This window comes from Vanacampus margaritifer, chromosome 14, assembly GCF_051991255.1.
Source record: "Vanacampus margaritifer isolate UIUO_Vmar chromosome 14, RoL_Vmar_1.0, whole genome shotgun sequence".
Classification (NCBI taxonomy): Eukaryota; Metazoa; Chordata; class Actinopteri; order Syngnathiformes; family Syngnathidae; genus Vanacampus; species Vanacampus margaritifer.
The window spans coordinates 9,602,233-9,619,193 of record NC_135445.1 but is presented as its reverse complement, the minus strand read 5'-3'; the positions used below and the strand labels follow the sequence as shown (position 1 = coordinate 9,619,193).

At 40.1% G+C, this 16,961-nt stretch overlaps 1 protein-coding gene across 8 annotated transcripts in view; it reads right to left on the bottom strand.

Annotated features, from left to right (window-relative positions):
* Positions 1–12,886, bottom strand: part of vav2 (vav 2 guanine nucleotide exchange factor) — a 177,126-nt gene extending 164,240 nt beyond the window's left edge. For all 8 annotated transcript variants that reach the window (XM_077585972.1, XM_077585978.1, XM_077585975.1 and 5 more), the window contains exon 1: positions 11,777–12,886. In XM_077585972.1, coding sequence (XP_077442098.1) covers positions 11,777–11,980 — 204 coding nt within the window. In that variant the 5' untranslated portion in view covers positions 11,981–12,886. The remainder of the gene's footprint in view (positions 1–11,776) is intronic.
* Between the last annotated feature and the right edge of the window lie 4,075 nt (positions 12,887–16,961).

The window sequence follows — 16,961 nt, the reverse complement described above, 5'->3', positions numbered from 1 at the left end:
TAGGGTGTCCTGGCCAAGCATTGTTGGACTTGTTCAAGGTGGGGAAGGGTGTGTTTTGAACTCTCTGTTCTACGTCCAGATGTTTCTTGTTGTCTGGCCTAGTGCAGGGAATGGGTTAGGAGAAGATTATGATACGCTTCCTACTAGGCAGGAAGTGGGATAATGTGGGACTGTTCTGAGGAGGAGAAGAGAAAAATATAGATTTGTGGCCACATGGCCATGAATCAACCCTGTTGCTAAAGATTCGACTTTGACTTTTAGGTATCTTATATTCATCAAATTCAATTCAATGTTAATTGCTGGTCATGTACATTAGCTTTTGATGATGTGTGTGGAGGTGAATGAAAAGATTGTTAAAGCACTTTAGTGTACCTTGAAGGTGGAAAAACAACATACAAGTGAAACCCATTTACTGTAGTATGTATTTACTCAAACATTTCTGTATCGACACAATGTCTCTACTAATTGCCTGGTGCATTTTCCATGTCAATAAATAACGGGGCAAGTCCAATAGGTCATCAACATTTTTCACTATGGAAAAAAAAACATTACAGGTGATGCCCTTAGATAACTAATAATTTTTTGCTGTGTCGTTGTATATATATATGTCAGTCATTACAACAGTATGACTGTGAAGATGAATTTTAGTGGAGTATGATGGGGAGACGTATACTGGATCAATAGCTTCTCAACATCACTGAATGATAAATGCAAAAGAAAGAGAGAAGAGAGTACACCTTGCTAAAAATAAGTCAATTGGATAGCACGATATTAGAGTGAATGTATTATATTTACATACGCCTGGAGACAAGACTAGAAAAAACATTAAAACAGTTTTGAGAATGTTGCGACCTTGACTGAACCCTGACCAAGCCTGAAGTGAAATCAACATTCGCTAGCATTGTAAACATTCACCCCTCGTGGGATACAGAGACCAACCGAACCCCACATGAACAAGCACAAGGTGACAGAGGTGTCTTCTCCCAAATACTTCCCTTCTTTTGTTTCTAGTCTAAGGCAAAGTCACTTATACTTATAAAATGCCAAATTTGATCAGAAGTTGTCAAAGCTGATCTAGAATCACATAGCCCGTATCCAACTGAGAGGCGAATGTTTGCGAGTGTTGGTAAAGGTAGCGAATGTGACCTCCCGTCAGGGTTTCTTCAAGGTCTGCAAACATTCGCTAAACATTCGCCTAGAGACAAGACTAGAAAAAAACATTAAAACAGTTTTGAGAATGTTGCGACCTTGACTGAACCCTGACCAAGCCTGAAGTGAAATCAACATTCGCTAGCATTGTAAACATGCACCCCTCGTGGGATACAGAGACCAACCGAACCCCACATGAACAAGCACAAGGTGACGGAGGCAACCTCGAAGGAAGAAACATCAAGCAGACCCGAGACTCAGTGTGTGGCGACTGTCTGCATCGACCGGTTGGTTTGACAGGAGGGAGTCATTGTACTAACAAAGAGTTACTAATAATCCAAGATAAATAATAACTGCACTGAAGGTATGAAACAGACCTTCATAACCTGTAAGCAGTGACAAAAACAAAGAAATTAGTTGACTATGCTGGCTTTTGCTGACTATTAACAGATTCTCACCGACTTTTGTTGACGTACGAAGAAACGATGAACAAGACAGAAAAGAAGCCAACCTTGAACTACACAACCATTTCCTCAAGGCAACATGTCCTCTAGCAAGTTACAGAAGCTCAAGGGAGAGCGGGGGGAGCGAAAGATGGGGCATCAGGAAATGACCTCTCCCGCCCTTTGTATCCGCGCATTACACTGTTCCACTTTGTACGGTTGATTAGCAAGAGACTGAGCAATCAATAACCGCTGGTCTTTTATGAGACTGAGCCTAACAGTGTAACCCTACCCATGTGCCCTTCCTATTCCACAGCCAATTATGTGATATGATCAATACGTGTCAGCAATGGGATATCAGCACTTCTTGATGTGATTCTGTGGCAAAGGCCTGAAAACCCCAACCTCCCAATGCAAACAAACATACAAACAAACCCTCCAAAGTTTCTTCCCATGCGTCATAGGGGTGCATATTATCTGTTTCCTTTGGCAAAGAAAAACATGAAGTTGTTTATCTTTCTTGCCCGGAAGAGTCTGCTGTTTTAGAGTGTGTGTCTGCGTGCGTGCACAGCTGGGTTGGAGGTGTCCGCAGGGGGAAGGGAACTGCTTTGCCTCTCCCCCGAGCAAAGTCCAGATCTTAATCTGTTCCCGACCTCATGAAACAGCCACAGTCAAGTCTCTAAACTACTGTTGTGACAAAATGCAGCGGGCATTGTCAATACAATGAGTGATTGAAGGCAGATGTTGCCCAAGGAATGAAAACAAAAAAATAAAATGATTAACAAATAAAGAGTCAAATATCTAATAGAGAAGACATTTTAAAAAAAAAAACTTCTGTTGTCTCGCATGAGAGAAACTGCAGGGGAGATATTCAGCCATCTGGCTCATCGCAACAAAGATGCGACTTCCTTTCTCATTTCTCTGTGGCGTGATGGAACCCAGCAGAGCATGGCTGGCTCTAGAACGATAGACTAGAGACACTACAACCCTGCATGCCCATGCTAATCACCCCAAACAACCACCGTGCAGATGGAGCCTCTTCAGAAATCAGATGGTGTCCATAAGGCTCCATGACTCCTTCGTCGAGTGGAATAAAAAAAACTGGCAGCATATTGTGAAGTTTCTTCTAAGTGACATTCCTATGCAGAGGCGAAACACAAGAGCTACATCTATAACTGTCTTGTTGTTACCACAAGATCAACACTGACTATGTTTAAATGCCGGCAATAACCCTTTTAAAACCCGAATATTGACAATATTTTGTAAGCCCTTGTAAACACGCGCAAAAAAAACTAATAGGACCCCTGGAATAACCCTTTCAAAACCCCAATTCTTGCACATATAAATGCATTTATTTTCTTTGGTCCTTCCTCGGGTCTCCTGACGGCCTCACGACTGGCTGGAAGTGTTCGGTTTAGGTAAACGATAAGGGATTTTTTAATAGGTTTTAGGTGAACTAATGAATACACACACTCACACGCACATACACATACTCACCCACATTCAAAATAAATTTTTTTTTAAAAAAGAGAGCAATGATGATGACACGTCAAATCGGTAAAATCACCAAATGAACAATAATGAGCTCTCCAGGAAAAAAAAACAAAAAATAAATAAATAAATAAAAATAAAATGCATTTGGAATACCTCGATTGAACGGCACATTGTTTTTTGATGTGCGCATGCTCTCCATTTTCTTCTGTTTGCTTTTTTTCTTCTTTGCTTATTTTAATTCGCAAGGAATCTTGGTCTTTGTAGTAACGACTTGTATGTGCAGCTGCGTCCCACTCGCTAAAGGAGGCTCGTTTGAATACATTGATTTCTCCGCGGCGTTTTCACATTATTTTGTGTCCCTATTATACAAGTATATATGTGGTTCTGGTGTATAATCCACCGGAAATGCTCAAACCGGTGTCAACAAACATGACGCTCGCAGCAAAGAACCACACCAAACAGACGGTGAGTGACATAAATATAATGTCTTTTATTGAACGTAGTAAGTTAAAAGCAGTAATGGCGTTATTTACATAATTACGTTGTCCGCGCATCGCAGTTCGAACGGGATATTCCAATCGAGCACAAATGACATGTAAACGAGAGTAACTCGGTGCGCCACGCATGATAACGTGTTACCTCGATTGTTTCAGAAACCGGATTTCTGACCTTAACCCGTATATTGACTACATGTAAACGTAGTCATTGACAAAAACCCGGTTAAAATAACGTTGACTGATTGATGATTACAGTTTGGTTTGGCTTGAAATATTGACGCAATGACGATGACAGAAGGGTGTCCTGAATGTTGTCGATTGCCGAATGGCGGACGCTCAAATTCATTGATGTGTGTTAGGAGGCAGATCTTTTCCTCCGCTCTGTTTGTTTTCTTTCCGGTAGTGAGAATGTTGGTTATCCGAATGCAGGCTGGAGATCGATGAACAGTTACTTCAAAGCTTTTATTTCTACAGAATATTCCGGGCACAAGTGAGTTCCAGACAATGGCTGCAGCCTCTCACAAGTGCCAAGATTACAGTTACTTACAACATTCTTATACTATCTTGAAGGGCGGTACCACAAAGCCCCCAGCAAACACCCCACCCGGAGTTCACCGGACATGAGATAAGACGTTAAAGACATCATTCAAACACATTGATTTCAACAATGGCCCATTGTTGTGGAAAAGAGGAGGTATTTCAGACATGCGACAGACAGAAATTGCGATAACACCCACAAAGATACATCCGCAGAATAAAGCTCTACTGAGGAAATAAGGAAATTAAAACAGTTATGACTAAATCTGGGCAAAAGACCCTGTTCATGTGCCCACCTCTGCAAGGAGATAGACAACAACTCTATCTACTTTTAACATTTTATTTGCTTAAATCTGAGGTATGCCATAAAACTGCCTTCAAATAAAGTGTATATACAGTTTCCCACAAAAATACTGCAAATACTGCCTATTGTCATTTAGACAACCAGCCAATGAGGAGGCTAGCAATATAGAAGTTGGTAAAATAATAATGAAGAATTGAAAATAGAATTGTAATTTAAAGCCTTGTTTTGGTGTCTGTTATGGTGACCGAGTTTGACAAAGCCATCATAAAGCCCAAAAAAATAAAAAATAAATAAATAAAAATAAAGCCCCATTCCTATCTTCCCCAACAAAAATACACCAAGGCGCTGTGGAAAAGAGCATTTTGATCTTCACCAGAAAAAGCTGTTGTGCTAGCTTCATGGTAAATTGGCGGAAAAGAGGCGTAGCAGTAAAGCTGGGATTTGTTCGCCTGGTCCTTTCAGACAGAGCGGGACATTTTGTGTCCAAGCTGTGCATTCACACAGGCGTAAAGGCTTTGCAGATTGGCATAATCAGATGTCTGGTGATGTCAACATTAACAGTAACAACTACTTTCGGGGAAAAAAGAGTCGTGGGCATTAAAATTCATATTACACCTCTGTAATACCTCTGATACAACCTCGTGCTTTTGCAGGCATATAATGAATATTAACCTAAATGACCTCCCAATTCATTCTCCATTAAGAGACTGTAATATACAATCACTTAACTGTTTTGTTATATAAGTCTGTGGTGGCTTTCTTCTTATACCACAAGTGGCTTTTTCATGCTTTAAGATAACCTGTGGTTGACTGTGAGCTATTAGCCAAAGAAGAAATAGCTGAAACTCGACATTTTTATTTGTGTCAATTAAAATATGATTTCATACCTCATCAAATTCAGTGGATACAAATCAAATTTAGACAATAACCCATGTCATTTTTTTTTTAGTTTTGTTTGACACTGAAGTTTCATGCGAGCACCCTTTTCAACAGATGTCAGGAGTCATGCTTTGTCTGAAAGTCGGTCATTTATTATATACGTACGTAAAGTTCAGTTTGTTGCATTTCATGTTTTACAGCTGCTTTTCTTTTTCTTTTTTATGTGAAAAACATAGAAGATCTGATAACAAGATATACATATGATGCATGCAAGTACACACCCGTCAAGATTTTGTCACCTCTTGACAGAGCTTCAGGTGCGGAGTACGTCACTGAAAATAACATAAAAAGATCATAAGTAGCTACTTGACTTTTGAGTTTGTCGCAACTTGCTTGATTCTGAGATCATCTTTAGTTTTATTTCTAGGTCGAGTGGAAGTCAACACGGTTCTTCAACTTGACAAAAGGTGAAGCTCACTGCTGCTGTGAAGCCCCCTTCAAAAAGTGACCTTGAACAATTCCGACAGCTGAACTACCTCTCTTATGAGTGGAAATAACCGTAACAAGTAGTACATTTAAATGTGTGTCAAGATAATTATCCTTTAACAGAGCAACATGAAAAAGGAATAGAACAATGATTTGCTTCTAAATGACATCTGCGCTTAGTAACAAATGCTATTGTTTATTGGTCTAATGCCACTCAAAACACTACTATACATCTATTGATCTAAGAAAGTGCATCTTAAAAAAAAGATACCATTCTGTCGTTTAATTTGAATGAAGTTTCATTGAAAAGTTCTTTGGTCCTTCCTCGGGTCTCCTGACGGCCTCACGGCTCTGGCTGGGTTCTGAAGTGTTCGGTTTAGGTGAACGGTATGGGATTTTTTTAATAGGTTTTAGGTGAACTAATGAATACACACGCACATGCACAGAAAAAAAAAAGTGAAATCATGTTTTATTTTAATTACCTAATGGTACCATAAATGAACAGACATATTAAAATTGTTCATGATGAGGGAATAGAAATGAGGTCGGGAACAGTATTTCAGTGGTCAATGTGGTCATTGTGATATCAAAAGTAGCTGTCCTTGTGACATCCATTTTTATCACCCTAAGAAATAATAGCACCGACAGGTATTGAAAGGTCAGCACATCTACTATACATCCAAGAATGTACAGTTAAAAAAAGATTGCAATGCCCCCAGGAGGAGAATAGCCTGACACAAAAGGTTTAGAAAACCTGATCTTAGAATTGTTCTTTTGTTGTCAATCCCATTAGCCCCTGTGATGCAGTCCCAGCTGTTCAACACAGGATGTGTCCCTAACAAGGTCCATTAGCAGTATTACCTGCATCTGGAGAGCACCGGGGTCAAGTGGTCAACAGTCGACCAAAGGCTTAGATTAAATTACCCCACTGGGAGGAAGGGTTTCTACAGTATGGAGCTCCCCCACTCACAAATAGAGATTTTAGAGAAGAGCGGGTGGGCTGCTTTCTATTTTATTTTGTTTTGTGTATCATTACCTCTGATAGATTTTATTTCTTGGTATAGCTCTCTTATCATGGATTTCATTTGATGTGTCATACACTTTTGCATGTCATCATTCGATCACGTAATTTTCCGCAAAAAAAGACTTAAAATCTGTAGTGGCCTCCACACTCAAAGCAGAACGCTGACAATAGCAGCTATGAAAACCAAAAAGTTAAATTCACAATACTTTTTACGCAGTGGCACCCTTGTCGAAAAAGCTTGTGTTTGAAGAGGGAAATATACGACCACAAGCTTTGGCTTGGATGGACGACAGTCAGTCCAAATTGGAAAGGGCCCTATTTTTATACAAGTCTAGCGCAAAGTGCAGTCTAACTGTGCGACTAGGTGGAATTGTTTTTCTTTTGATATTTTCGTAGATGCATGCAAGGTAGAATTTTGCCACTGCGCCGTTGTGAGAGTGAACACAACTGACTTCCTTCCTGTGGCTTAGGCTCCTTTCATTCCTTTTAAATTCAGCGTTGTTTATTTACGATGGATAGAAATCATATGTGCTCATACGCACTTTTCAGCTTAATGCTTTATGAGATGCCGGGTCACGCTCAGTATCGGCCGATACTTGTGGCATGTGGGGTGTCAAATGTTTACAGTGAGGATCGGAAAATGCTTGAAAATAAATTTGGAAGATCTTAACCAGTTTCACCCTGACCGAAAATGAAGTAGCATAAAAATAATAAAAATCATTCTGAGCCCTTGCTTCTAGGCCATGGCAACAAATATTTTGGTGGGATCTGGACAAAGAGGAAGAATCTCAATTACCGTGAGAGGAAGACGCAGACCCTGTGCAAAATTTGGAGCCCTGTGGCAGGATGAGAACACTTACACGCACATGCAGAAACAAAAGCAGCGATGCACACACATACACACACACACCTGAGTCATCCCAAAGGTATTCACAACCACCTACCTAACAGACAAAAAAGGATGAGAAAGAACCGGTGAAGAAAAAGCAGAACATAAAAAAGGCCTCAGAGGGCCTCGTCTTTCAGGTAGCCCGAGGCGCTGAATTCACAATATGTACACCTACTTGGAGCTCTGATGCATCTCCAAACATCAGAGCTTATTAGGAATCCACTTAAAACCTTGAGGTTAAGATTAATGCTTTGCTGCCTTTAAGAGTACAAGCAGGGATTTATTTGACCCCCATACAAAAGGTCATCTTGGCTGCTTCATTGCAAGAGCTACTTTTTTTCAAATGGGTAGCTTTGTTATAGACTCATTCCGATATTCGACTTACTGAATTTGATACCATTATGACACACTGAAATTGCTGTACGCGAGCAACACATTCCTTCACTTTGGATTTCAGACACGTTAATATGTTTGCAGCTCACTGCTCACAATTAACTTCATGAATATCACAATGGTCCTTCACTGTGCACTAGACGGCTCCCGTCTCATATATCTGGCCCAACTCTGCTGAGAGTGGATTTCTGTGCCTTTTCACATTTTGATAACACCATTATTGATACGGTCACGGCGGCAAGACAAAACCTCAGGCTTTTGTTAATAATGTCTCGGGTTTCTCACACGCATGATTCTAAACTGAAAATGAGGATTCAGCGAAATAGACACAGCTAGAAGCAAATGTATTTTACTACTCTGTCAATGAGGTAAAATGATGCTAGTTCAAAAAAAAAAATCATAGTTGGTCATTCAGCAGGTAATCAGATTAGAATCAACTCACCATTGTAGCGCCAAGCTTAGAAGACTTAAAAAACAAATGAGCAATTTCTGAGGTCACGGAATACTGCAAGCCAAGTAAGAACGATGGTAATGATTGGTTTGGACCATGAACATCATTTCCAGAGGTGGCAATCTAGTAAGAATGTTAGTATATTACTCTTCCACGATGCTGTTTTGTGGATATACTAAGACAGAGTGGCTGCTGTGTTGGTCTACAGACTTGCACTAAAATCGCCAACTGGGATCACAGCCAAGCATTAAAGCATGTTGGTCAGTGGGTTCTATTAACAGCAGCAAATGGCTTATTGGAAAACAATTTCCTTATATTCCGGAATGTGGTACATTCAAGCAGAGTCCACTGTGCCATTTTAAAGCCCTAAACCCTGCAGGTCAAGCATACTTGAGGCTATGACTTAATTAACTGCAAGGAATAATCACATGGAAGAATCAGTGTCAGAAACTATCAATCAACCATGCAAGTGTAGCCGTTAATTTTTTTACTTTTTTTTTTTTGTGGAGAACAAATAATGCAAAAGCTGTGCTTGACCTCCTCTTTATTTAGCTAAGCCACAGACCGTGTTAAAGCACACGCTTTGACCTTTTGCTTATGATAAATCGTGATTTGCTTCTGTTCAGCTGCCAGCTTTTTGTTTAACCAATTTGTCACTGAATCCCCCCCCCCCACCCACCTCCTCGCAGCAGATACTCATCGTGGGATTAGTGGGAGGATCAAAGTGTGCCAGCCCGACCTCTCGCTCGCCTTGTAATTAAAGGAGTCCAAAGCTTTGTGGAAAAGATAACTTGAGGCTAATGGTGGATACCAAGAGAAACAGAAATAAAGGAGTCACATCTGAGCATGCCCAGACTGTTTTACAAAACAAACCTATACAAACTCAAAAATATTCTAATTACAGGGACAAATACACTGAATGTCAGCACAAATGTGCTTCTCTAAATTATGGATAATTTGGCTATTGCGGAAGACTCCGTAATGCAAGACACGCTCACACATTTAAAAAGATAAGAAGACTTGTATTGCAATAACTGGAACGAGATGAGCCTTTGGCCTATTATGATGACTGCTTGCAATCTCATAAAAAAAAAGTACATCATTAAAACATGAGTGATACAATGACTTATCTCTGGTATGACATACTACACGCTCAACAATTAACTTTTGAGCCTTGGGGAAACTACAACCAGCTACCTAAAATAAGAAAAATAATTCACATATGGAGTAAAATATTCTGAAACTAAAGTGACATAAATTGACTCCTAATGTGCCCACTAGCTCAGTACTATTCCAGACTTGAGGGCGAACAAGAGGTAATATAAATGCCTGCCATTCTCATTCTACCACTGTGGTCAAATGAACTTCCTCTGGCAGCCAATGCTTCCTCGTGCTGGCTGTGGAAACCTAGTTCAGCTGAAGCAGCAAAGGAACACTATAGAACCGGCCGGAGGCACGTACAGTATGTTAAAAAACAAAAAACAAGACTGCATTTCCACTTTCTTATTTAACTTCATAAAGCGATTTCAGCTCTTCCACATAGATAGAAAACCAGTCAAGGATCGATTTTAAAAATGTAAGTTTTTTTGTTTTTTTTAAACAAGAAATATTAATTAACTCTTTGACTGCCAGACGTTTTCAGAAAAGGGATGCCGTGGGTGCCAGCCGATTTAAGCATTTTGACTGATCTTTCAAGGTCCACAGAAAATTATGTGTTTGGACTATGGAAACACACATACTACCAAATGAAAGATTGGACTCTCAGCTTTCATCAGAAAAAAAACGTTTGTTTCTACCTTATTCCGTTCTTCAGTAATCAACAATAGAAAATGGTTAGTTTCACCTCTGTTTTGAAACAAACGTCTTTTAACGTCTTTGGCACTCCTCCATAGGATTTTACTAAACTTTATTTAACGTTTTTGGCAGTCAAAGAGTTAATACTGTACAAAGAGTGTTGTTCTGGTTGATCTCAATACCACCAACAAACATTTGAACTAGTCTTAACTAGTCACAATTGTTGTTGATTTAGTTCTGGCAGCTGTTTTTAACTGATTTTTCGGTGCGGAATCCAAAAATAATCAACCTTTTCCCTCAGTTTTTGAGCGTAGAATTTAGTGCCATCTACTGGTCAACTAATAGAATGCAACAATTTTGACACACACGAACTAAGAGGTGCCTCAGGGCAGACCACACTTCACATGTCTCTACCACCAATTACTATTAGGAGTGAGCGAGCGAGCAGGAGCTAGCGTGAGCAGCGAGTTAAGGTGGCTAGCAAGAACTAGCTGGAGCGGCTAGCGGGAGAAGCTAGCAACAGCTAGCATACTGTGGGAGCCCGAATATACGGGATTTGGGCAATGACCACCTGAAAGGCCTCAGCTGTGGAATATTTAATCAGCATAAAATTTAACAAATTTTTAAAAAATAAATTATTCCCCAGTGTAATCTTTGCATACATACACTTCAAATAAACTCTGATGTGGTGTATATTTACAAAATGTCATCACTAACTACTAAGTTCGACAAGTGTTTTCATTGTGCTTTACATGTTCTCGTTCAGAGAGATCATTTTGACATAAGCGTGTCAAACTTTTCAAAAATGATCAACGGTAACTGCAAACCGAATGTTATTACGTCGTTGTCATGTTAGCACACCCTTAAACCACAAATTGAAGTCCTGTCTCCAAATTAAAGCACACAATGCTGTCTTTCCAGTATCCTTCCCCTGAGTTGAATCTAACACGCCACACCCATTTGCTCCTCGAAGTCGACTATTTAAACTGTTGCAAATGTCTCCTTTCTGAAGATGCTCATTTTACTTCCACTTAAGACACTGAGCAACACACAGCATCTTGAAATCTCTAGCAAACATGTTGCTTGTCATCACATACGTAATATGATATGGCACAGGGGTTCAAAATATGCATGCGGATGAAAGCAAAACAGCAGGAGAGTGCAGGGGCGGGACATTTTCTTGTTTCAATGCATGACTTGAATGGACCTTGGGTATATTTTAAGCACGGAAGTACGCAGTCGGGGGTGCAGCTCTATCATTTGGGCTGCGGCCAATGAAGTGGGTGTGTTGTGACATTGAGGGGGAAACATTCAAAAGGCCAAAGTGAAATCATAGAATACCAGTTTGCCTTGTGTGAATCAGAAGGAGTGTGGGGTGCACAATCTGAGACATCATCTGGCTGTGGGGGGGGGGGGGGGGGGGGGGGCAGACTCACCTGTGACATCTGAGGTCTGAAATTGATCTCCTTCAGGTCCACGGATCCGGGGGAGAGATTGTGCAACATCTGGCACAGGAGCACCCCGTCACGCAAGGCTTGCGCTAGATCGAACACGGCAGCTGAGGGCCACACGACCCGGTGGTTCTGGGGCAGAACCTTGCAGTCTATCAGCCACCGTCCGCATTGCCTCCACTCCTCCATATCTTCTGCTTTTTACTCCACTGCAAATGCGCTTAAAAATGTCACAAACGTCAACCAAAAGTCAGCAGTCCACGAAACGAAGCTCCCTTGTTTCTCATTCACTATCAGGCAAATTCATAACTTTTTTTTTTTTTTTTTGTGGCGGGTGCATGTCAGCCATCGGATCCAGTCAGGGTGGAAGATGCAAAGCACTGAAATAAAAGCTGGAATAACACCACCCTTTCCCGTGGGTCCACTTCACTCGCTCGAAAACGGGCGCGGGGTTTTTCTCCTCTTCATCCTTAAAAAGTTTCCCAGGCAAATACAAACATTAAAAGTGGAAATGTTGTCAAACAAAATTGGTTTGACATGTAGCGCGGAGACTACACGCTGAAACACACACGTCTTGTTTAGTTGCTGGGTCGAAGCGAAGCAGCCGACCCGTCCTCTCTCGCCGAACCTCAGTTCATTTGAGGAGGGAACGCGCTAAGAAAAGAAGATAAATACTTGGACCGCGCGACCATCCTGTTTAAACAACACAGCGCAAACCACGCTCGGCTCCAGCGGAAACATCCAGGCGGGAGGGGAACAATGACTTTATCCGGTTGACGTTGCTGCGTTCGGCGCTCGGAACCACCACTGGACGCCGCTCCGAGTGCCTTCCTTTTGCTTTGCTGTGATTTCAGCCGCCTCGCAAGTGTCCTTTCCTCTTTTCTCCTTCTTTCGAGTCTCGCTCCTCGTCACCCCTGGCGACTAAAGAGATGTTAAAGTCCCAAAACTCCCGAGCAGAGCGATAGAAACGTCAGAAGGGGGGAAGCGTGCGCTCTTGACCCGAAGGTCCAACGAGCTCGTGCTCGTACCGTCAAGCGTCGGTACGGTGTTGACACTTTGTTAGAGAACCTCCACAATCTGTGCGTGGACGTGCGTTTCTGCCCTTTCTTTTTTTCTTTTTTTCTGAATGGCGCTTCATGGCACGCCCTCTGGTGGTGGATTCTTATCATTGCATGGGCAGGGTTAAATGGCTTGGCTCCTTTGGTCATCACATCTATTGCTACATGTAAATCAGTGTGTCCAAACTGTGGCACTAGGGCCATTTGTGGCCCACCATCCATTTTTAAGCGGCCAATGGCATATACCCAAAACTATAGCTGCTACTACTAATTTTTTTTTAAATATACTGTAGTGTTTCTAAATATGTAAATGAATATTTCTGAAAGGACTTTTTGAAACTCCACCCCTTTCAAATTAAGTGAAATTTGGTGTGTGTGGGGGGGGGGGGGAATTCATAGCACGGAAAGACACATTTTAAATTTTATTAAAAAAATATATAAATCCTTTATTTCACGTGTATTTATGTATTGGAGAAAAAAATTATAATAACAATAATATATGTTTTTTCTCTCTGTGTTATTGTAATGCACTGATTTTTGGTTTGAAAGTATTTACCATCCTTGTATTTTTATCGCTCTCTTCTTAATACAATTGTCATGTGGTCAATTAACAACGTGATTGCCACTAACATCAATGTGTCACGTGTACCCTGTTAATGCCTTTTGTTCACGTCTCATTAATTTGTCAACCCAGAGACCATTATGCGTCCCCACCTCCGGATTTCCACGGGGGACATAATGCATTGACGCAATTTATTTCCTTGCATGAGGTGGCACAAGAAAACTGGGCTTTCCTATTTTGACAGCACTCACTCATATAATTTAAAGTAACATTTGTACCCATCCAGTTTCGTGCGAGAGAGAGAGAGAGAAAAATAGAGATTGAGATAGAGAGTGAAAGTGAGAGTGAGAGTGAGAGAGAGATTGAGAGAGAGCGATAGAGAGAGGTAGACAGATAGAGAGGTATATATATATATATATATATATATATATATATATATATATATATATATATATATACAGTATAGATAGATAGAGAGGTAGATAGAGAGAGAGGTAGAGTGAGAGAGTGATAGAGAGGTAGTTGCATAGATAGATAGATAGATAGAGTGATAGATAGAGAGATGGATAAAGAGAGAGAGAGAGAGAGAGATTCCTTGCCATGACACCCTAGTGTGGTCAGGTGTGCTACAATAAATTTTCTAATTCCACTTAATTTTTCTAAAACTGATTATTTAACATATACGATATCTTTGTTCAGCTCGCTATAGTGGCAGGCAAAACAATGAAATACTCTCATAAAATGGCAGAAGCTACGATAATCCTGCATGTTTTTTTTTTTTTTTTTGCTGTTTAAGTCTGACTGACAAATATTCTGGAGGTTGTAGGTTCAAGCAGGTTGCAACTTGTCCGAAGACAGCAGTGGGCGCTGCTGGTGCATTTGCTATGGTATCCATCTTATCCTCACTAGGATCACTTGGATGTTTGCTGGGCTGGAGACAATCCTGACTTTGGGCGAGAGGCAATGGTGAACCAGACAAAAAACATTCACATTCACATTATGGACAATTAGGAGGCATGCTGTTTGCCGTTGTATTTTATTTTATCTTTCAAACTGATCAAGTAAACTTAAGGTCTGTTCTGGTTTATGCCCGTGAGCACCATTTTCTCCAAGTCTTTCAGGATCAACTAAGACAACTCAAACAGTCAAGTTGCGAACGATTAAATGCCCTGGGAGTGAATGAGAATATTCACAAGCATCTACTGCAAATTACATACAAGAACTTAAAAAAAGACATATGCATTTCCCCCCCTCACAATTTCAACCAGTTCCCAAAGGGCTTATTAATGTTTATGTGGGATGCTTTCATTTAAATAACCCAAGAGCAAAGAATTATACCACACTTTTCACCCTCTTTTTAAATGGGGCGGTCCTTTGTCATGCAAATAAGTCACTGTTTTATTTGCCAACTTAGCAACTTTGCTGCTGTATTTAATCACTATTGAGCCCTCGGCTACACGTTTGTTTGTTTTTTCTATAAAAAAAAATACAAAAATTGAATAAAAAAAAAAAAGAGGGACAAATCGAGTGACTTGTGCTTTTATTGACTCTTGAGATTCACTTCCATCTGCTGTCAAAATGACACGTTTTTGTCCATTGCTGTGTGGGTAAGCAAACCAGAAACCCAATGCTTACTGTATATAACAATTAAAACCTATAGTATGTCGCATTTCTACGGGAGCGGTTTTGAAAAAATGTTGAAAAAAAAAAAAAGAAAAAATGTTGGAATTTTTTTTTTTGAATAAAAATACAAAATAAAAATAAAAAAATAATAAAAAAAACGATTATTTTTTAAAAATTAAAAATAGAACCTAAATCCTGCATTGCAGGTATAATAATAAATCATAAAATACTGGTATAATGTTCGCTAAATGCTTGCGCAGGTGATACCCAGTGGCATTATGGGGAAATATGCTATGTTTGTAGCAATTAGCTTACAAGTACAATATTTTTGAACGTATTTGCGAGTAGGTTTGAACGTGCTTTTGAGTAATTTAAATGTACTTGTATGTTTGAACCAGGGCTGGACTGGTCATCTGGCATACGTAGATGATAGTTTTAGTTATTATTTTTCCTCCATTTTACGCCAAGAGACTGGCCCACAATTTAGAGGGACTAGTCCATTAATCTTTTTTTGAATATAGACAGCAAACTGAACCAACATCAGTCAAAATATCAGTGGCAAAACAATGTGTTAGACCGGCCTGGGCCGGTGGGCAGAAGTCAAAATGCCTGTTTTTTAAACAAGAAATATTAATACTGTACAAAGAGCGTTGTTCTGGTTGATCTTAATACCACCAACAAACATTTGAACTAGTCTTAACTAGTCACAGTTTTTGTTGATTTAGTTCTAGCAGCTGTTTTTAACTGATTTTTCGGTGCGGAATCCAAAAATAATATTTTTTTTCCCTCAGCTTTTGAGCAATTGGATCACTGTCTTTTTTAAAGTGCAGAGGGTAGAATTTAGTGTCATCTACTGGTCAACTAATAGAATGCAACAATTTTGACACACGCACTAAGGTGCCTCAGGGCAGACCACACTTCACAAGCCTCTACCACCAATTACTATTAGGAGTGAGCGAGCGAACCCGGCGAGCAGGAGCTAGCGTGAGCAGCAAGTAAAGGTGGCTAGCAAGAACTAGCTGGAGCGGCTAGCGGGAGAAGCTAGCAACAGCTAGCATACTGTGGGAGCCCGAATATACAGGATTTGCCACTGCCGATTTTTTTGTGCCAGTCCAGCCCTGGTTAACTATGCTGTTTGTAGCATTTAGCCTACTAGTACATTCAAGCGTGTTTGCGAGTATGTTTGAACGTATTTGTGAGTATGTGAGTAGAAGAACCAACAAACTTGAATTCAATTACCATTATCGGTGTTGGGCCACAATACTTAGGATCTTCTGCTTACAGTATATTATGACCTATTGAGCCAACTCCGGCACCCAAGAACACATTTTCTTTCCGTCCTTTGAAGTTTTATGCAAATGTTCTCCCAAGAAAGTTGCGGCCAACAGCGAATGTGACACATGAGAGATTTCTCTGACTCAAAACATTACATTTGGGACCTTCTGCTAGGAATGTGCGCTATGATTTTTATTGCCTTACTTGAAACCCTTGAAGGTCCTCTTAAAAATCATAATGGCCTCATTATTTCACACATTCTCCGTATATTTGCGGAATGCGGATGCAAAAACCTTGTCCCGCGGCATAAAACATCAACCCTGTTGTACGTTTGCATTGTTATTATCCAAAGCTATGTTATGCTGATGAGGAAATGAAATATTCAAAGCAGTGTATTTCTTTCCCTTTTCATAAAAGAGGTCCATCATGTTATTGACGAGGCAACGTTTTAGGTCAGTGTCACCAGAGGAAAAAAAAAAAATAAAAAATAATAATAATTAAAAAAAAATAAAATAAAAAATTAAAAAATAAAAAATAAAAAAATAAAAATAAAAAAAATAAAATTAAAAAAGGTCAGTGTCACCTTTCCCCCTGGATGCTCTCGATCATTTATTATGACGCAGCGGTCTAGACCTTCAGGTCATGAGTCTTC